Here is a 15,657-nt window from a genome sequence, read left to right as displayed (position 1 = left end):
AAAATGGCCTGAGTATTTGGGTCCCTGCTACCTATGTGGGAGACTGGATGGAGTTTTGGCTCCTGGCTTTGTCCTGACCCAAACTCAGCTATTGGGGGAATTCAAGGAATGAATCAGAGAATGATAGTTCGTTCTCTCTCTCTCTGACACTCTACCATTTCCAATTGATTAAAAAAAATAAAAAACCTACAAACTTGCATAGGACATGAAAATGAAGGAAACAGTCTGACCATCCAAACAGTCTCTCTCAGCTAAAGTGTCTCACTTTTTTGGCAAGGCTTAGGAGGTGTTCCTGACCACCTGGTGATCATAGCCCTGCCACACAAGGAATTAAGACTTTGTTTTCATCAGGCAACAGATACCTAGGAACTGATGCGCAGAAGCAAAGTGGCCCCTCTTAGAAGTGTCACATATTCTGTCTTCCCAAGGATCTGACACAATTCTACTTGCCCACAGGGCAGCTGCAGTGTCAAAGGGACTCCATCCCACTCACCATGGTCGCAGCCGGGACTCTCACAGGGACTGTCACCGTAGAAAGTTCTCAAGATGGCTGAAGACGGCCCCTGCTGTCCCACGTGCCCTGTTGCTCTCCTTTCTCTGTACAGTGAAAATGTCAGCAATTAGCAGCGCCCTGAGATGATGATGCTTAATCGTTCTTCTACCAGCAACATGACCAAGACCAGATATTCTAAGCTACAACTGTGGGCTGAACATACTAGAAAGGTAAAACATGGCTACCACTCATAATCTGCCAACTGTTAAAATTGTATGAGATAAAGTCTTATAAGGAGGGGTTGGGAGAAATATCCTTGCCCCTCACAGAGCAAGAGAAACAGTGCCAAGCCAGGACAGGCTGTGCGAAAAAGGGCGCACCACGTCCATGTTGGTTTCAGCTCCTGTCTCCTACTCTCTTTGAGGACATATTACCCACACATCAGCTGCACTGAGAGCTGTCCTGCTCAGGGCTGTTCTCCCTGGAAATAGCAGCACATTTCATTAGATTGAATAAAACGGACTTTAGAAATTATTGCATCCAGTCCTTTCACTTTATTAAATTAAGAAGTCGAAACTTAAGAAGAATTTCCTGAGCTTACATCATGAATTCATGCCAGAGACAGGGAGCAGGGTCTACCATCCATTCCTGCCTGTGTTCTCTCCACATGGTACATACTTGATTGTGTGTGAACCAAGTCACACTAGCCTTCACACGTGTATCTTTCTGGTGTAGCTGCAAGGAACTACACAGCTTCTGCATTGCTGAGTTTTTCTTTTGATTTGAAGCAGGGCAAAAAAGTTCAGAAGCATATTTTCAAAATATCTCTCTAGGGGCCGGCATTGTGGCATAGCGAGTGAAGCACTGCCTGCAGTGCTGGCATTCCACCTGGGCACCGGTTCAAGTCCCAGCTGCTCCACTTCTGATCTAGCTCTCTGCTGTGGGCTGGGAAAACAGCAGAAGTTGGCCCAGGTCCTTGGGCCCCTGAACCTGCATGAAAGACCTTGAAGAATCTCCAGGTTCCTGGCTTCGGATCAGCCCAGCTCCAACCATTGTGGCCATCTGGAGACTAAACCATTGGATGGAAGACATCTTTCTCTCTCTCCCCTTCCACCTCTGCAACTTGGCCTTTCAAAGAAATAAATCTCAAAATGTCTCTCTAGGTTCCCCAAAAATAAGGCAAAGATGAGTGACTGTGAAGAATATTCCTGGAGCCAGCGCTACGGCTCAGCAGGTTAATGCCCTGGCCCGAAGCACTGGCATCCCATATGGGCACCAGTTCAAGACCCAGCTGCTCCACTTCTGATTCAGCTCTCTGCTGTGGCCTGGGAAATCAGTAGAAGATGGCCCATGTCCTTGGGCCACTGCACCTGCGTTGGAGACCCGGAAGAAGCTCCTGGCTCCTGATTGGCGCATCCATGGCCTCTCTCTCTGACTCTCCTCCCTCTGTGTAACTCTTTCAAATAAATAAATAAATCTTTAAAAAAAAAGAGAATATTTCTGTCTCCAGAAGAAATGACTGCGATTTGAGAGGTTGACAGGTTGGGTGGATGTGGGTGGATGTGGGTTAGATGGGCAGCACTTGGACTATTTTCACTTGTAGGAATTTGTGATAGATCAAAGCCATGAAAGACAGAGAAGGAAAGTTGCAAAAATAATAATTGAGAAAACTGGCTTGTAGTCATTTGCAAAACTGTTGGAAATCTTACGATAATTAACAGTACTTGCTTCTCCTTACACACACAGAATTAAAACCTCTTCAATATGGGACTTAGGTTCAAGTGAATCTTGCATGACATTGGCTCTTTAAGACTCAAGTGGCAAACTTAACTCTCATTCTAGAACCTGAAATGGGTCATTTATTTCATTGTTGTCTTTTACTATTTCATTGTAAACACAGAGTTGAAGATCAATAAATCCCTAAAGGATTAAACATGACACCCACCCAATAGTCTATTCTTGCTGTAATCAATCTCAAAACTTGGAGATTGTTATAACTTTCCCCACGGAGTGCCAATGTTGAAAATCAATACATTTTTCTTCAAGGACATACAAAAACAGACATTTTAAAGCTTAAGAGGAACTATAGGATCTGGTCTACTGAGATCCAAACTGCAAACAATAGATACAAAAATGTAACAAAAAATTTTAAAAGGAGAAGATCCTTCCGTAAAGCTAGAATTAACCAAGGTTTGGTCAACGGTTAGCCAAATTGCTTCTCTCTCAGGTGCTGCACAGCTGAGTGGGAAGGAGGTGTTTAAAAGTGTGCAAAACAGCAGATGTTGTTCCTTTCGATTCATGGTTCTTTTTAAATGTGTGTCCCCTCTATGTTTCATATAACATGCTTGGTCTTCTCACTTGCAATCAATTGGTAGAAATTCCTCTTTTTCTGAGTTTCATGATCTACCAGTGTAGGCAGAATTTTCCTAGCCATGGTACTTCCTGTATGCTCTATGGACTTTTACAGGGTATAGGGGAGAGAAAAATCAAATTTTGATTTACGTATCAAGTATATTGCCTTGTGATTTCCAACCCTAAAATTGCTTTTTTTAGCACATCTAATAAAGAGTGACACATCTTCCAAAATAAACTTGCTCTTCATGTCCTACCTACCTTTTGTGTGCCCAAACTTTTAATGCATGTAATTATACATATTTAGGAGTCTTGATCAGGTGGATTGATCCATAGCTTCTGATGCTGAAGACATTTTGATCCTGAAGATGTTCTGTTTTTCTACGTGCTTGTTTTTTAAATTAGTTAACAGTTTGGGTTTTGAAGACCTCTTTCTTATTCTCCACTCACTCACTTGGATGGCAATCAGTTCTTATGATTCAACAGCCTCTCTTACCACCGGGATAATATGACCAATCACAGAACTATTTATTTAAGTCTTCCTGTTTCTAAGTTGTCTATCCCATCTAATGGTTTTCTTTATATTTTTGTGGGGGGGGAGGAGTACTCTATCTCGCAAGGTGAAATTTTTCTGTTGAATACATGCGGATCTTTTTCCAAATGCCCATGGTGAGGAGAAAGTCAGTGAAAAATCTAAAAGCTATCAACTGGTTCCCACAACACCACCTCTGTCGCTCCCCCTCTTCGTGGAGGAACGACACTAAACCCTGCCTAGGCTTCATATCCGAGTCACGGCACCATTATGTTGCTCCCCCTCTTCGTGGAGGAACGACACAGGACCCTGCGCTGTTCTTTCGTCTGCTTGGCCCTCCCCGGGTTTGCTGCTGGTTCTTCCCGGGTTGGCTACTGTCCCTTCCACCTCCGTGGAAGGGCAGTTCCCCCTGGCCACATTCCCCACTTCCGCAGGGGAGCGGCACACCGCCGGCCGGCTCTCTCGGGGGCTGCACAGGTGTTCCCTTAGATGTTCCCCTTAGATGTTCCTGGTGCATGCCGTCTCTCTCCTCCTTTATAGTCCTCTTCCACCAATCCCAACTCTGCTACCCACACGCCGAGTACGCTGCTCTCCTCCAATCAGGAGCAGGTCCCACAGTTTATTGGTTGAACTGGAGGCAGCTGCGTAGAAGCTGTTTCCCCCTCTCAGCGCCATATTGTGGGAAAGCAGATGCATAGAATAAGTCTTAATTCCAGTAACTTAGTCTAGTCCGAGTTGCTCCCAGTTGCTCCCCACACACCTCTCCAGATCTGCCTCCTGCCCCTCCGCCTGAGACAGAATCCAGTCATTCCTAGCCACTGGAGCTTCATTGTTACCAGTCTCTGTAGCCTTCCCTGTATCTCTGTAAATAAGAATTCCCCACATCATTCAATTAACTTGATGGCTGGCTGACATACCCCGCTAGACATGAAGAGCTTATCTCTCCCATGGTTTCCACAGAGAATACTCTTCAAAAATAAGTTGCCTAAGTCAGTTATCTCACAAGACAATTTCCTGTGGTACAAGCAACTTCTCTTATAACCTAGAATCCATGGATCCAGTGTGACATTTTCTGGAAAGAGCAATGATAACTTCCATCAGCGCCTGAGAGAATTTATAATCTAGACAGAGTTAGAAATGATTTTCTTTAACATCTCACTCATTTTATAGGGATGTCACATCTGACATTCTGGTAGCAGGTTGTGGTGGTAAAAGTCAGGAAGTGCTTTTCTTCTCCATTTGAGAAATAAAAATGAAGCTTTGACTTTTCTGAATTTTAACATAACAGTTTCTTTCATAATATCATCAACTTCAGTAATTTTTATTTTACTGCAACCATTTTCACATATAATTCCAAAATGGCGTGATGTATGTTGCCAAGTATTTTATTCTTTCTTAATAAACTACAATTCCTTCTCCAAAGGCTTCTATGCCTACAGCTTTAGGGTTATGCATAAATCTTAATTGCAACACTTTCTTTTAAACTTTTATATTTAAATCAGAAGTTTTCTAGGTATCACTTCAATATTTTCAATTAATTTTAAGTACATGAAAATTTTAATAATTACATTTGAGCATTTATAAATCATTATCAGAGCATACCAAATCAAAAGGAAAAAGCACCTAAGGGCTAAATTATTACACAAGATAATTAGAACATCTTACTCTACAGAACAGTGTGAAACAAAATCCAAAACTAATGGACCAAGTCTCATGAGCATATTGTTTTTAATAACAGAACAAGAAAACAGATACTCAAGGCTTTTCAATGCAGCATTAGTAAAAGCCCTTCTATAATAACAGCATCTCCTTTCATAGAGCTGACTTGATTTTCTTCCTGTCTTTCTGTGTCTAATATCTTCCATAATTGTTCAACCAGGCAATTAATACTAAGTGATGGGGCCACTTTTGTATTAGAATACAGGCTTGGGACCAGTGCTATGGCATAGCAGGTACAGTCACTTTCTGCAGTGCTGGCATCCCATATGGGCGCCAGTTCATGTCCTGGCTGTTCCACTTCCAATCTAGCTCTCTGCTACAGCCTGAAAAAGCAATAGAAGATGGCCAAGTCCTTGGGCCCTTGGGCCCATGTGGGAGACCCAGAAGAAGCTCCTGGCTCCAGATTAACTAAGCTCCAGCCATTGCCACCATGTGGAGAGTGAACCAGCAGATGGAAGACCTCTCCCCTCTCCCTTCTTCCCCTCTCCACTTCCCTCCCCTCTCTTCTCTCCACCTCTGCCTCTGCCTCTCTGTAACTCTGCCTTTCAAATAAATAAAAAAACCTTTAAAAAGGTTTCTTCCTTCCACTTAAACTTACAAAGCTAAGGAAAAAACATAGAGTGGAATGTTTCTAGATGTGTAGAAACTAACAATTAAGTAATGCACAGTAACTTTTATGTTATACTTTTTAAAAATGTATTTGCAAAGCAGAAATGGACAGAGTTTTCACCCTCTAATATACCCACAACACCTGGGGGAAAAACGGGGTAGGAACCTGGATTGGGAATTCATCCAGTTCTTCCAAATGGGTGGCAGAAACATGACTGCTTGAGCCATCATCTGCTGCTTCCAATGGTCCACCTTGGCAGGAAGCTGGCATTGGGAACTAGAGTTAAGGATCAAACCCAGAATCTACCATATGGTACTTAGGCATTTTGATCATTAGGTCAATGCCAGCTAATGCCTTGTCATTACATGTAAAAATATCTCACAGTTTTGGCTGATAGATCCATTATTTACTAATGCTATATTGGCTTTATTATGTCTTCCAAGATTCTATCAAGACCAATCCTACTGTCACCATTGTCACCCAATATAGTCCCGGAAGTTTTAGCCAGAGCCATCAGCCAACAAAAAGATATCAAAAGGATACAAATTGGAAAGGAGGCAGTCAAACTATCCCTATTTGCAGATGATATGAATGTATATATAGGGGAACCAAAAGACCCACTAAGAGGCTACTGGAACTCATAAAAGTGTTTGTTAATTTTATATCCTGCTAATTTACCAAACAAATCAATACCCTTTGTATACACAGACAATGCCATGGCTGAGAAAGAACTTGTAAGACCAATCCCATTCATAATAGCTACAAAAAGTTAAATATCTTGGAATAAATTTAACCAAGGAAGTCAAAGATCTCCACAATGAAAGTTACAAAACATTAAAAAAAAAAAAAAAAAAAAGAAGAAGACATGGCCAGTGCCGCGGCTCACTAGGCTAATCCTCCACCTTGCGGCGCTGGCACACCAGGTTCTAGTCCCAGTCGGGGTGCCGGATTCTGTCCTGGTTGCCCCTCTTCCAGTCCAGCTCTCTGCTGTGGCCAGGGAGTGCAGTGGAGGATGGCCCAAGTACTTGGGCCCTGCACCCCATGGGAGACCAGGATAAGTACCTGGCTCCTGCCATCAGATCAGCGCGGTGCGCCAGCCACAGTGCACTGGCCCAGCGGCCATTGGAGGGTGAACCAACAGCAAAGGAAGACCTTTCTCTCTGTTTCTCTGTCTACTCTGCCTGACAAAAAAAAAAAAAAAAAAAAGACACAAAAAATGGAAAAATCTTCCAGGTTCATGGACTAGAAGAATTAACACCCAAATTACTGAAATTGATGTTCATACTACTGAAAGCAATTTACAAATTCAACACAGTTCCAACAAGAATACCAACGTTTCTAGCTCTACCATTGGGGTAAGTCCGAGTGAGCATGTGCCGAACTGTACATCTCCCTATCTTATTCCCACTCTTATATTTAACAGGGATCACTTTTTAGTTAAATTTAAATGACTAAGAATAATTATGCATTAATTAAAGAGTATTAAGGAGAACAAAAAAAAACCACTAAAATTAATAAAATAGTAAGTTGTTCCTAGACAGTCAGGACAAGGGCTGATCAAGTCACTGTTTCTCATAGTATCCATTTCACTGGACTTACCCCTAATGGTAGGGCTAGAAATGTACCAGGGGATTCCAATTCAATCCCATCAAGGTGGCATGTACCAAATGCCATCTTACTTGTTAAAATGATCAGTTTAAGTCATAATTGATCAAAAAGATAGGATTAAGTGCCAAAGGGATTACATAAATAAGACCAGTGTCTGCAAATAATTGATAGAATTAAAAAGGAGAGAATGATCCTACATGGGAAGCAGGATACACAGCAGACTCATAGAATGGCAGATGTCCTAAACCTCACTCTGGCCTCAGAATCAGCCCTTGCCTTAAGGCATTTGGATCTGGCTAAAAAGCCCATGAGAGTTTTGCAGTCATGGAAAACCAAGACATTGTGGCAAAAAAAAAAAAATGACCTAAATGAAAGCTCTGTGTGAGTGAGATCCCAGCAGAAAGAATGGGCCATCAAAGAAAGAGGTACCTTTCTCTGATGAATATGGCCTTGTCTAAATAAGATCGGAGTTTGTGAGCTCAAGAGGCTTCCATATCCTTGGCAGCTCATGACAAGAGCCTCGGGTGATTACTGATGTCATAAATAAGAGTGTCAATTGTTAAATCAACAATGGGAGTCACTGTGCACCTGCTCCCCATGTAAGACCTCTGTCCTTAATGTGTTGTACTAAGAGAATTAATGGTAAAACTGCTACTCAAATAGTACTCTATACTTTGTGTGTCTTTGTGGGTGAACTCTGTTGAAATCTTTACTTAGTATATACTAAGTTGATCTTCCACATATAAAGATTATTGAAAATGAATCATGATGAAGAATGAGATGGGAGAGGAAGTAGGAGATGGGATGGTTGTGGGTGGGAGGGAGTTATGGGGGGAAAAGCTGCTATAATTCAAAAGTTGTACTTTGGAAATTTATATTTATTAAATAAAAGTTGAAAAGAAAAAAAAGAACACCAACGGCATTCTTTTCAGATCTAGAAAAAACAATTCTGAATATAACCCTACCATTCAACCCAGCCATCCCACTCCTTGGAATTTACCCAAAGGAAATGAAATTGGCAAACAAAAAAGCTGTCTGCACATTAATGTTTATTGCCGCTCAATTCACAATAGCTAAGACCTGGAACCAACCCAAATGCCCATCAACAGTAGACTGGATAAAGAAATTATGGGACATGTACTCTATAGAATACTATACAGCAGTCAAAAACAACGAAACCTGGTCATTTACAACAAGATGGAGGAATTTGGAAAACATCATGCTGAGTGAATTAAGCCAGTCCCAAAGGGACAAATATCATATGTTCTCCCTGATCGGTGACAACTAACTGAGCACCAAAGGGGAAACCTGTTGAAGTGAAATGGACACTATGAGAAACAGTGACTTGATCAGCTCTTGTCCTGATGGTTGATGTGCAATGTAATACTTTATCCATTTTAGTATTTTTTTTTGTTCTAGTACCATTGGTTGAACTCTGTAATTAACACACAATTATTCTTAGGGGTTTAAATTTTAACTGAAAAGTGATCTCTGTTAGGAATTTGGAAAACATTATGCTGAGTGAAATAAGCCAATCCCAAAGGGACAAATACCACTTGTTCTCCCTGATAGGTGACACCTAACTGAACACCAAAAAGGAAACCTGTTAAAGTGAAATGAACACTAGGAGAAACGGTGACTTGATCAGCCCTCGCCCTGACTGTTCATGAACAACTTAATACGTTATCCCTCTTAGTATTTTTTTTGTTTGTTCTACTTAATACTTTTGGTTGAATACTGTAATCAATACACAATTCTTAAGTGCTGAAACTTAACTGAAAAGTGATCACTGTTAAATATAAGAGTGGGAATAAGAGAGGGAAGAGATGTACAGTTTGGGACATGCTCAAGCTGACTTACCTCAAATGGTAGAGTTAGAAACATACCAGGGGATTCCATTTCAATCCCATCAAGGTGGCATGTACCAATGCCATCTCACTAGTCCCGGTGATCAATTTCTGTTCACAATTGATCATAATGATAGGACTAAGAACCAAAGGGATCACATAAACAAGACTAGTGTCTGCAAATACTAGCTGATAGAATCAAAAAGGGAGAGAACGATCCAACATGGGAAGTGAGATACACAGCAGACCCATAGAATGGCAGATGTCCTAAATAGCACTCTGGCCTCAGAATCAGCCCTTAAGGCATGCAGATCCGGCTGAAATGCCCATGAGAGTATTTCAGGCATGGAAAGCCAAGACACTCTGGGGAAAAAAAACCCTAAATGAAAGATCTCTGTGAGTGAGATCCCAGTGGAAAGAACAGGTCATCAAAGAAGGAGGCACCTTTCTCTGAAGGGAGGAGAGAACTTCCACTTTGACCATGGCCTTGTCTAAATATGATCAGAGTCAGTGAACTCAGGGGGCTTCCATAGCCTTGGCAGCTCATGACAAGGGCCTAGGGTGATTACTGATGCCATAAACAAGAGTGTCAATTTGTTAAGTCAACAACAGGAGTCACTGTGCACTTACTCCTCATGTAGGATCTCTGTCCTTAGTGTGCTGTACATTGAGATTTAATGCTATAACTAGTACTCAAACAGTATTTTTCACTTTACGTTTCTGTGTGGGAGCAAACTGTTGAAATCCTTACTTAATGTATGCTAAACTGATCTTCTGTATATAAAGAAAAAAAAAACAATTCTAAAATTAATATGGAAACACAAGAGACTCCAAATAGCTGAAGAGATCTTATACAACAAAAACAGAGCAGGAGTGGGGGGTAGCACTGTGGTATAGTGGGCTAAGCCTCCCCCTGCAGTACCAGCATGCCATAAATGCCATATGGGTAATGGTTCTAGTCCCAGCTGTTCCTCTTCTGAGCCAGATCTTTGCTATGGGCTGGGAAAGCAGTGGAAGATGGCCCAAGCATGTGGCCCCCTGCACCTGCATGGGAGACCCAGGAGAAGCTCCTGGCTTCGGATCAGCCCAGCTCCAGATGTTTTGGCCATTTATGGAGTGACCCAGTGGAGAGAAGACCTTTCTTTCTGTCTCCACTCCCCATCTCTGTAACTCTATCTCTCAAAATAATACATAAAAAAAAACTGAAAAACAAAGCTGGAGATATCTCAGTATCAGATTTAAAACATACTACAGGGCAATTATCATCAAAACAGCCTGGTACTGGCACAAAAATAAATGTTAGGACCAATGGAACAAAGTAGAAATTCCAGAAATCAACCCACACATCTACAATCAACTTATCTTTGATAAAGGACCTAAAATCATTCCCTGAAGCAAGGAAAACCTCTTCAACAAATGGTGCTGGGAAAATTGGGTCTCCACATGCATAAGTATGAAAAAGATCCTTACCTTATAACCAAAACAAAAATCCACTCAAAAATCAAAGACTTAAATCTATGACCTGATACTATCAAATTACTAGAAAACATTGGGGAAACTCTGCAAGACATTTGTGTAGGCAAAAACTTCTTGGAAATGACCCCAGAAGGACAGGCAATCAAAACAAAACTGACAAATGGGATTACATCAAGCTGAGAAGCTTCTGTACTGCAAAACAAACAGCAAAGCAAAGAGGCAACTGAGAGAATGCGAAAAAATATTTGCAAACTATGCAGCTGATAAAAGATTAATATCCAGAATCTATAAAACGCTCCAGGAACTCAACAACAACAATACAGTTAAGACACAGGCTAAGGATCTGAGTGGGCATTTTCAAAGGAGGAAATTCAAATGGCAAAAAAAAAAAAAAAAAAAAAAAAAAAAAAAAAAAAAAAAAAAAAAACCCACACATGTAAAAATGCTCAGGACCATTAGCCATCAGGGAAATGCAAGTCAAAACCACAGTGAAGTTTCACCTCACCCCAGTTAGAATCAGTCTCAAAGAAATCAGTAAACAGTAAATGCTGGTGAGAATGTGGGATAAAAGGTACCCTAATCCACTGTTGATGGTAATGTAAACTGGTGCAGCCATTGTGGAAGACAGTATGGAGATACCTCAGAAATCTGAAAATAGATCTACCATATGACCCAGCAATCCCACTCCTGGGAATTTACCCAAACAAAATGAAATCAGCATATGAAAGAGTTATCTGTACCCTCATGTTCATTGCAGCTGAGTTCACAAGAGCTAAGATACAGAATCAACCCAAATGTTCATCAACTAATGAGTGGTAAAGAAATTATGATTTTTTTTATACACACATACTATGGAAGACCACTTAGCTGTAAAAATAAAGGAAATTCTTTTTCAACAAAATGGACAGTACTGGAAGCCATTATACTTAGTGAAATAAGCCAGGCCCAAGAAGATGGGTACCATATTTCTTCCCTGATCTGTGGTAACTAATAGAGTACCTAAAATATAATGTATTGGAATGCAACTTTTGAGATTCTATGATGTTTTACAGCCCTGTCTCTACTGTGAGCAACAGTGTTTTTTTTTTTTTCTACTACTTGAACTCTTAGTGTAGGGTTAATTTTATGACCATAAAGTAAATTGAAAATAGATATTTGTAAAAATTGACGAGTGGAATAGGAAAGGGAGGAGGAGGAAGAGTAGGCACATGGGCAGGAGGGAGGGTAGGGTGGAATGTATCACTAAGTTCCTAAACCTGTATATATGAAATACATGAAATTTGTGTACCTTAAATAAAATCTAAAAACAAAAAACAAACCACAAAAATCCAATCCTAGTAGTGCTCATATCCTGAATTCGTCCCACAACTGAACAGTCTAGTTACCCCTGCCTACTTCCTTTGAGCCCACAGCATTTTCTCACTGTTCTGCTGCTAATCTTAAGTATTTACCCTGTAGTAAGATCATCGCTATGATGATGGTGAATACATGTTCTGGAAAAGAGGATGTTAAAGTAGAAAGACTGGACATTTCATTACGGAACCAGCCACATCTTTTACCAACCATAAGACTTGGGCAAGTGCTATGGTCTGAAAGCTGAAGTCCCCCCAAAATTCTGAAGTTGCAACTTAATTTCTAATGTGGTGGTAATGAGAGAGATGAGATCTTTGGGAAGTGACTAAGTGATGAGGACTCTGTCCTAATGAATAGGATTTGCCCCTCCTTATAAAAGAACCAGAACGCAGTAGCTGCCTTCCGCCATATTGTGACATGACAAGTGTATGGTGCCATCCGCGAGGAGCACACCCTTGCCAGGCACAAATGTGGGCATTTGGTCTTGGAACAAGTTATTTATGAATCACTTAGACTAAGATACGCTGTTAGAACAGCCCAAATAAACTCCAACAGAAACCAGAAACTCACTGGAATCCTTGACCCTCAGTTTGCTAACAGGTCAGAGAAGAACATCACAACAGTGCTTTTTAACCTTACTATGCACGATGATTAAATAAGGCAGAAAAAAAAATTGTTAATTGTACAAGATAGCTTCACACTTTTAATTCCAATTGTCTACAAGTTTTTTGAAATCTGCTTTCTTAAGTTTCTTTTTTATAAAAGGTTTTTTTATAAAAGATTTATTTATAAAAGATTTATTTATTTACTCGAAATTCAGAGTTACATAGAGAAAGGAGAGGCAGAGAGAGAGAGAGAGAGGGCTTCCATCTGATGTCTCACTTCCCAATTGGCCGCAACAGCCAGAACCGCACCAATCTGAAGCCAGGAGCCTCTTCCAGGTCTCCACGCGGGTGCAGGGGCCCAAGGACTTGGGCCATCCTCTACTGCTTTCCCAAGCCACAACAGAGAGCTGGATCAGAAGTGGAGCAGCCAGGACTAGAACTGGTGCCCATGTGGGATGCCGGTGCTTCGGGCCAGGGTGTTAACCTGCTGCACCACAGTGCCGGTCCCTTAAAGTATTTTTATCTAATATAATGGCAATAACAGCTAGCATATATTGAGCATTTATTATGTTACACAATAAATCCTCCATTTTCATTGTCTGATGTAATTGCTGTAGAGCCCTATAATGGTCAGGCATCACTGCAGCAGTTAACACAGCACTTGGCTGCCCACATCTCACATGGGAGGGCCTTGCTCCAAGTCCTTACACTGCTTCCAATCCTGCTTCCTGCTAATGCACAGTTGGGAGGCAGATGATAGCTCAAGTACTTGGAACCATGACACATATATTGGAAACTGAATGGGGTTTCAGGCTTCTGGCTTTGATTTGACCCAGTCCTGGTTGCTGCAGACATTTGGAGAGGGAAGGCATGAGTTGAAAACCTCTCTGTCCCTCTTCCTCCTCCACCCGATTCCATCAGTCTGCCTTTCAAATCCCTATAAAGTAAGAACTGTTATCATCTCTATTTCATGGGTGAAGAGTCTGCAGCACTTAGAAGCTAGGGCATGTACTCAATCATGCCATTAGAAAGCAACAGAACCAAGCTAGGAACCTAGCCAACCTGGTTCCCAGGGCCACAAAACTCATAATTCCACTGCATTACTTTCTATATAGCTAAGTGGACAAAAAGTCCTCTTGTGGAAGCATTGTGTTTTAGATGTGCAGTTTACTGTTATACCACTGGGAAATCATCCCTTCCCTATCCATCCTAAAATAGTATATTCTAGAATTGCCTGTTACGACCCAGACAGTAATCGCAGATTGTCCCCCTGGGGATGAACACTCCATGTAATTCTCACCCTCTGTAACTCTCCTCCCTAATAATTATAATTGAAGATCACTCCCAGTACAGAATTGGCTCATCAGTATCCTTTGACAAGAATTTATCAAGGCATTTTCTCTACAAACCTTGTAAACCAGGATTATGTATTTTGCCACCATAGCACTCTCTGGGTGTCAGATTTCTTTCATGCTCAGGCTATAAATCGGTCATGTTATGGTCTACAGCTTCTCTCTCTGCTTTCCTCCCACTCCCATCTCCCTAGGAGTTAATTAAATTAGGGCTGCCATGTTGGTGAGTCAACAAAGTGATAATCTGTTTAACTGTCATTCTAATAGATGGAGGGAATTCTTAAGAGGAGATGTGAAAAATACAAGCTGCTAGTACTCCATGTGTAAATATAAATATGAAATTTATGAGACAAATTTAGGGAGCCAAGTTCACAATAGCTCTCTTAACTATATAACACCTCTTTATATCTCTACTATGCAAAAGTTAGGGCTTCTTAATAGTTATCTATCACTAAGATTTCTATAAGCACAAAACATCTTCAAGGTAAACTTCTGACTAAAGTAATAAGTGACAAGGTATCTAATATATTGAAAACTTCATTGAATAAAATTTGAATTGGTCAATTCAGTTCAAATGGGAAAGATAGTAACATTTGACTTAGTAATTATTGTCAGTTTTACCCAGCATATCAATTAAACCTCAAATTTATGTCATGAAGTTTCATTGCTACTGTTCATTGAGAACAATGCAGCTTAGAGGAGACAAATAATATGTCCATTAGGAGATCTGTAATTTGAGCCTTGGCTTGAGTCCATCAACAGAACTTTAGTCACCATGCTCCCCAAACAGGCCCACATCACCCTACTAGATAAGTCACTCAGCCAGAGTTTCCCATCACCTCACTCAGCAATTCCTTTGCTTTATGAATGCCACTGGAAATCAAAAGTGCACCCATATTTGTGGATGATTTACCATAATCTTGTAGCACCTGTTCCCAGCACAGGAAAAAAAGAAGTTGCTAGACTTCATTCAAAATATGTAAAACTGCGAATTATATTTAGAATAATTAGCAACACAGGATCAAGGCCATACTCTCAAGATCCGCCTTTAAACATAATTAGCTTTTTAAAGGACATCTCTGTGAAGAATGTTTAGATTTTAGGCATGAAATCAGCATCAGTCACACTTTGCTGCAATTGCTTATTGAGAGCAATAGAATCCTCCTCCCATCACAGCCAGGAGTGGGCACCCTTGACCAGACCACTTGTAGTCTCTGTTCTCCCCCTGCCAACACTGACCCCTCATCTGTTAACACGTGTAGCTCCTCTCTGAGCTTGTGTCTGCAATCTGTAAAATGGAATTAACCATGCATCACCTTCCACAAAGGTGTGCAAAGATCAAATAAAAATGTATCTGCAAAGTTACATAGGAAAATAAATATAAGTAAGTTAAATATGCAAAGAGTTGTATCGTAAAACCAGAAGCTCAGGGTCCAGTGCTATGACCCAGGAAGTTAAAGCCCCAACCTGCAGTGCAAGCATCCCATGTGATTGCCGGTTCAAGTCCTAGCTGCTCCATTTCCAATCCAGCTCCCTGCTAATGTGCCTACGAAAGCACCAGAGGATGGCCCAAGTCCTTGGGCCCATACACCCACATGGGAGACCCGGAAGAAGCTCCTGGCTTCATATAGGCTCAGCTCCAGCTGTTGAGGCCATTTGGGGAGTGAACCAGCATATAGAAGACTTTTCTGTGTGTGTGTGTGTGTCTCT

General features: G+C 41.1%; 1 protein-coding gene across 14 annotated transcripts in view; it reads right to left on the bottom strand.

The window, feature by feature from the left end:
* LOC149122466 (uncharacterized) overlaps positions 1 to 15,657 on the bottom strand; it is a 182,159-nt gene that overhangs the window by 143,628 nt on the left and 22,874 nt on the right. For 12 of the 14 annotated variants that reach the window (XR_016219464.1, XR_016219462.1, XR_016219465.1 and 9 more), the window contains one exon: positions 494 to 597. The exons of the other annotated variants lie outside the window; for them this stretch is intronic. Coding sequence is in view for 4 of the 12 variants with exons in the window: in XM_089312003.1 (XP_089168129.1) it covers positions 494 to 597 (104 nt within the window). In the remaining 8 variants the exon portion in view is untranslated. The remainder of the gene's footprint in view (positions 1 to 493; positions 598 to 15,657) is intronic. 14 annotated transcript variants of the gene reach the window in all.

This window comes from Oryctolagus cuniculus, chromosome 13 (assembly GCF_051225735.1).
Source record: "Oryctolagus cuniculus isolate XC-2025 breed Fujian yellow rabbit chromosome 13, ASM5122573v1, whole genome shotgun sequence".
NCBI classification, from domain to species: Eukaryota; Metazoa; Chordata; class Mammalia; order Lagomorpha; family Leporidae; genus Oryctolagus; species Oryctolagus cuniculus.
The sequence above is the reverse complement of the archived record's forward strand: the minus strand, read 5'-3'. Positions and strand labels throughout refer to the sequence as shown.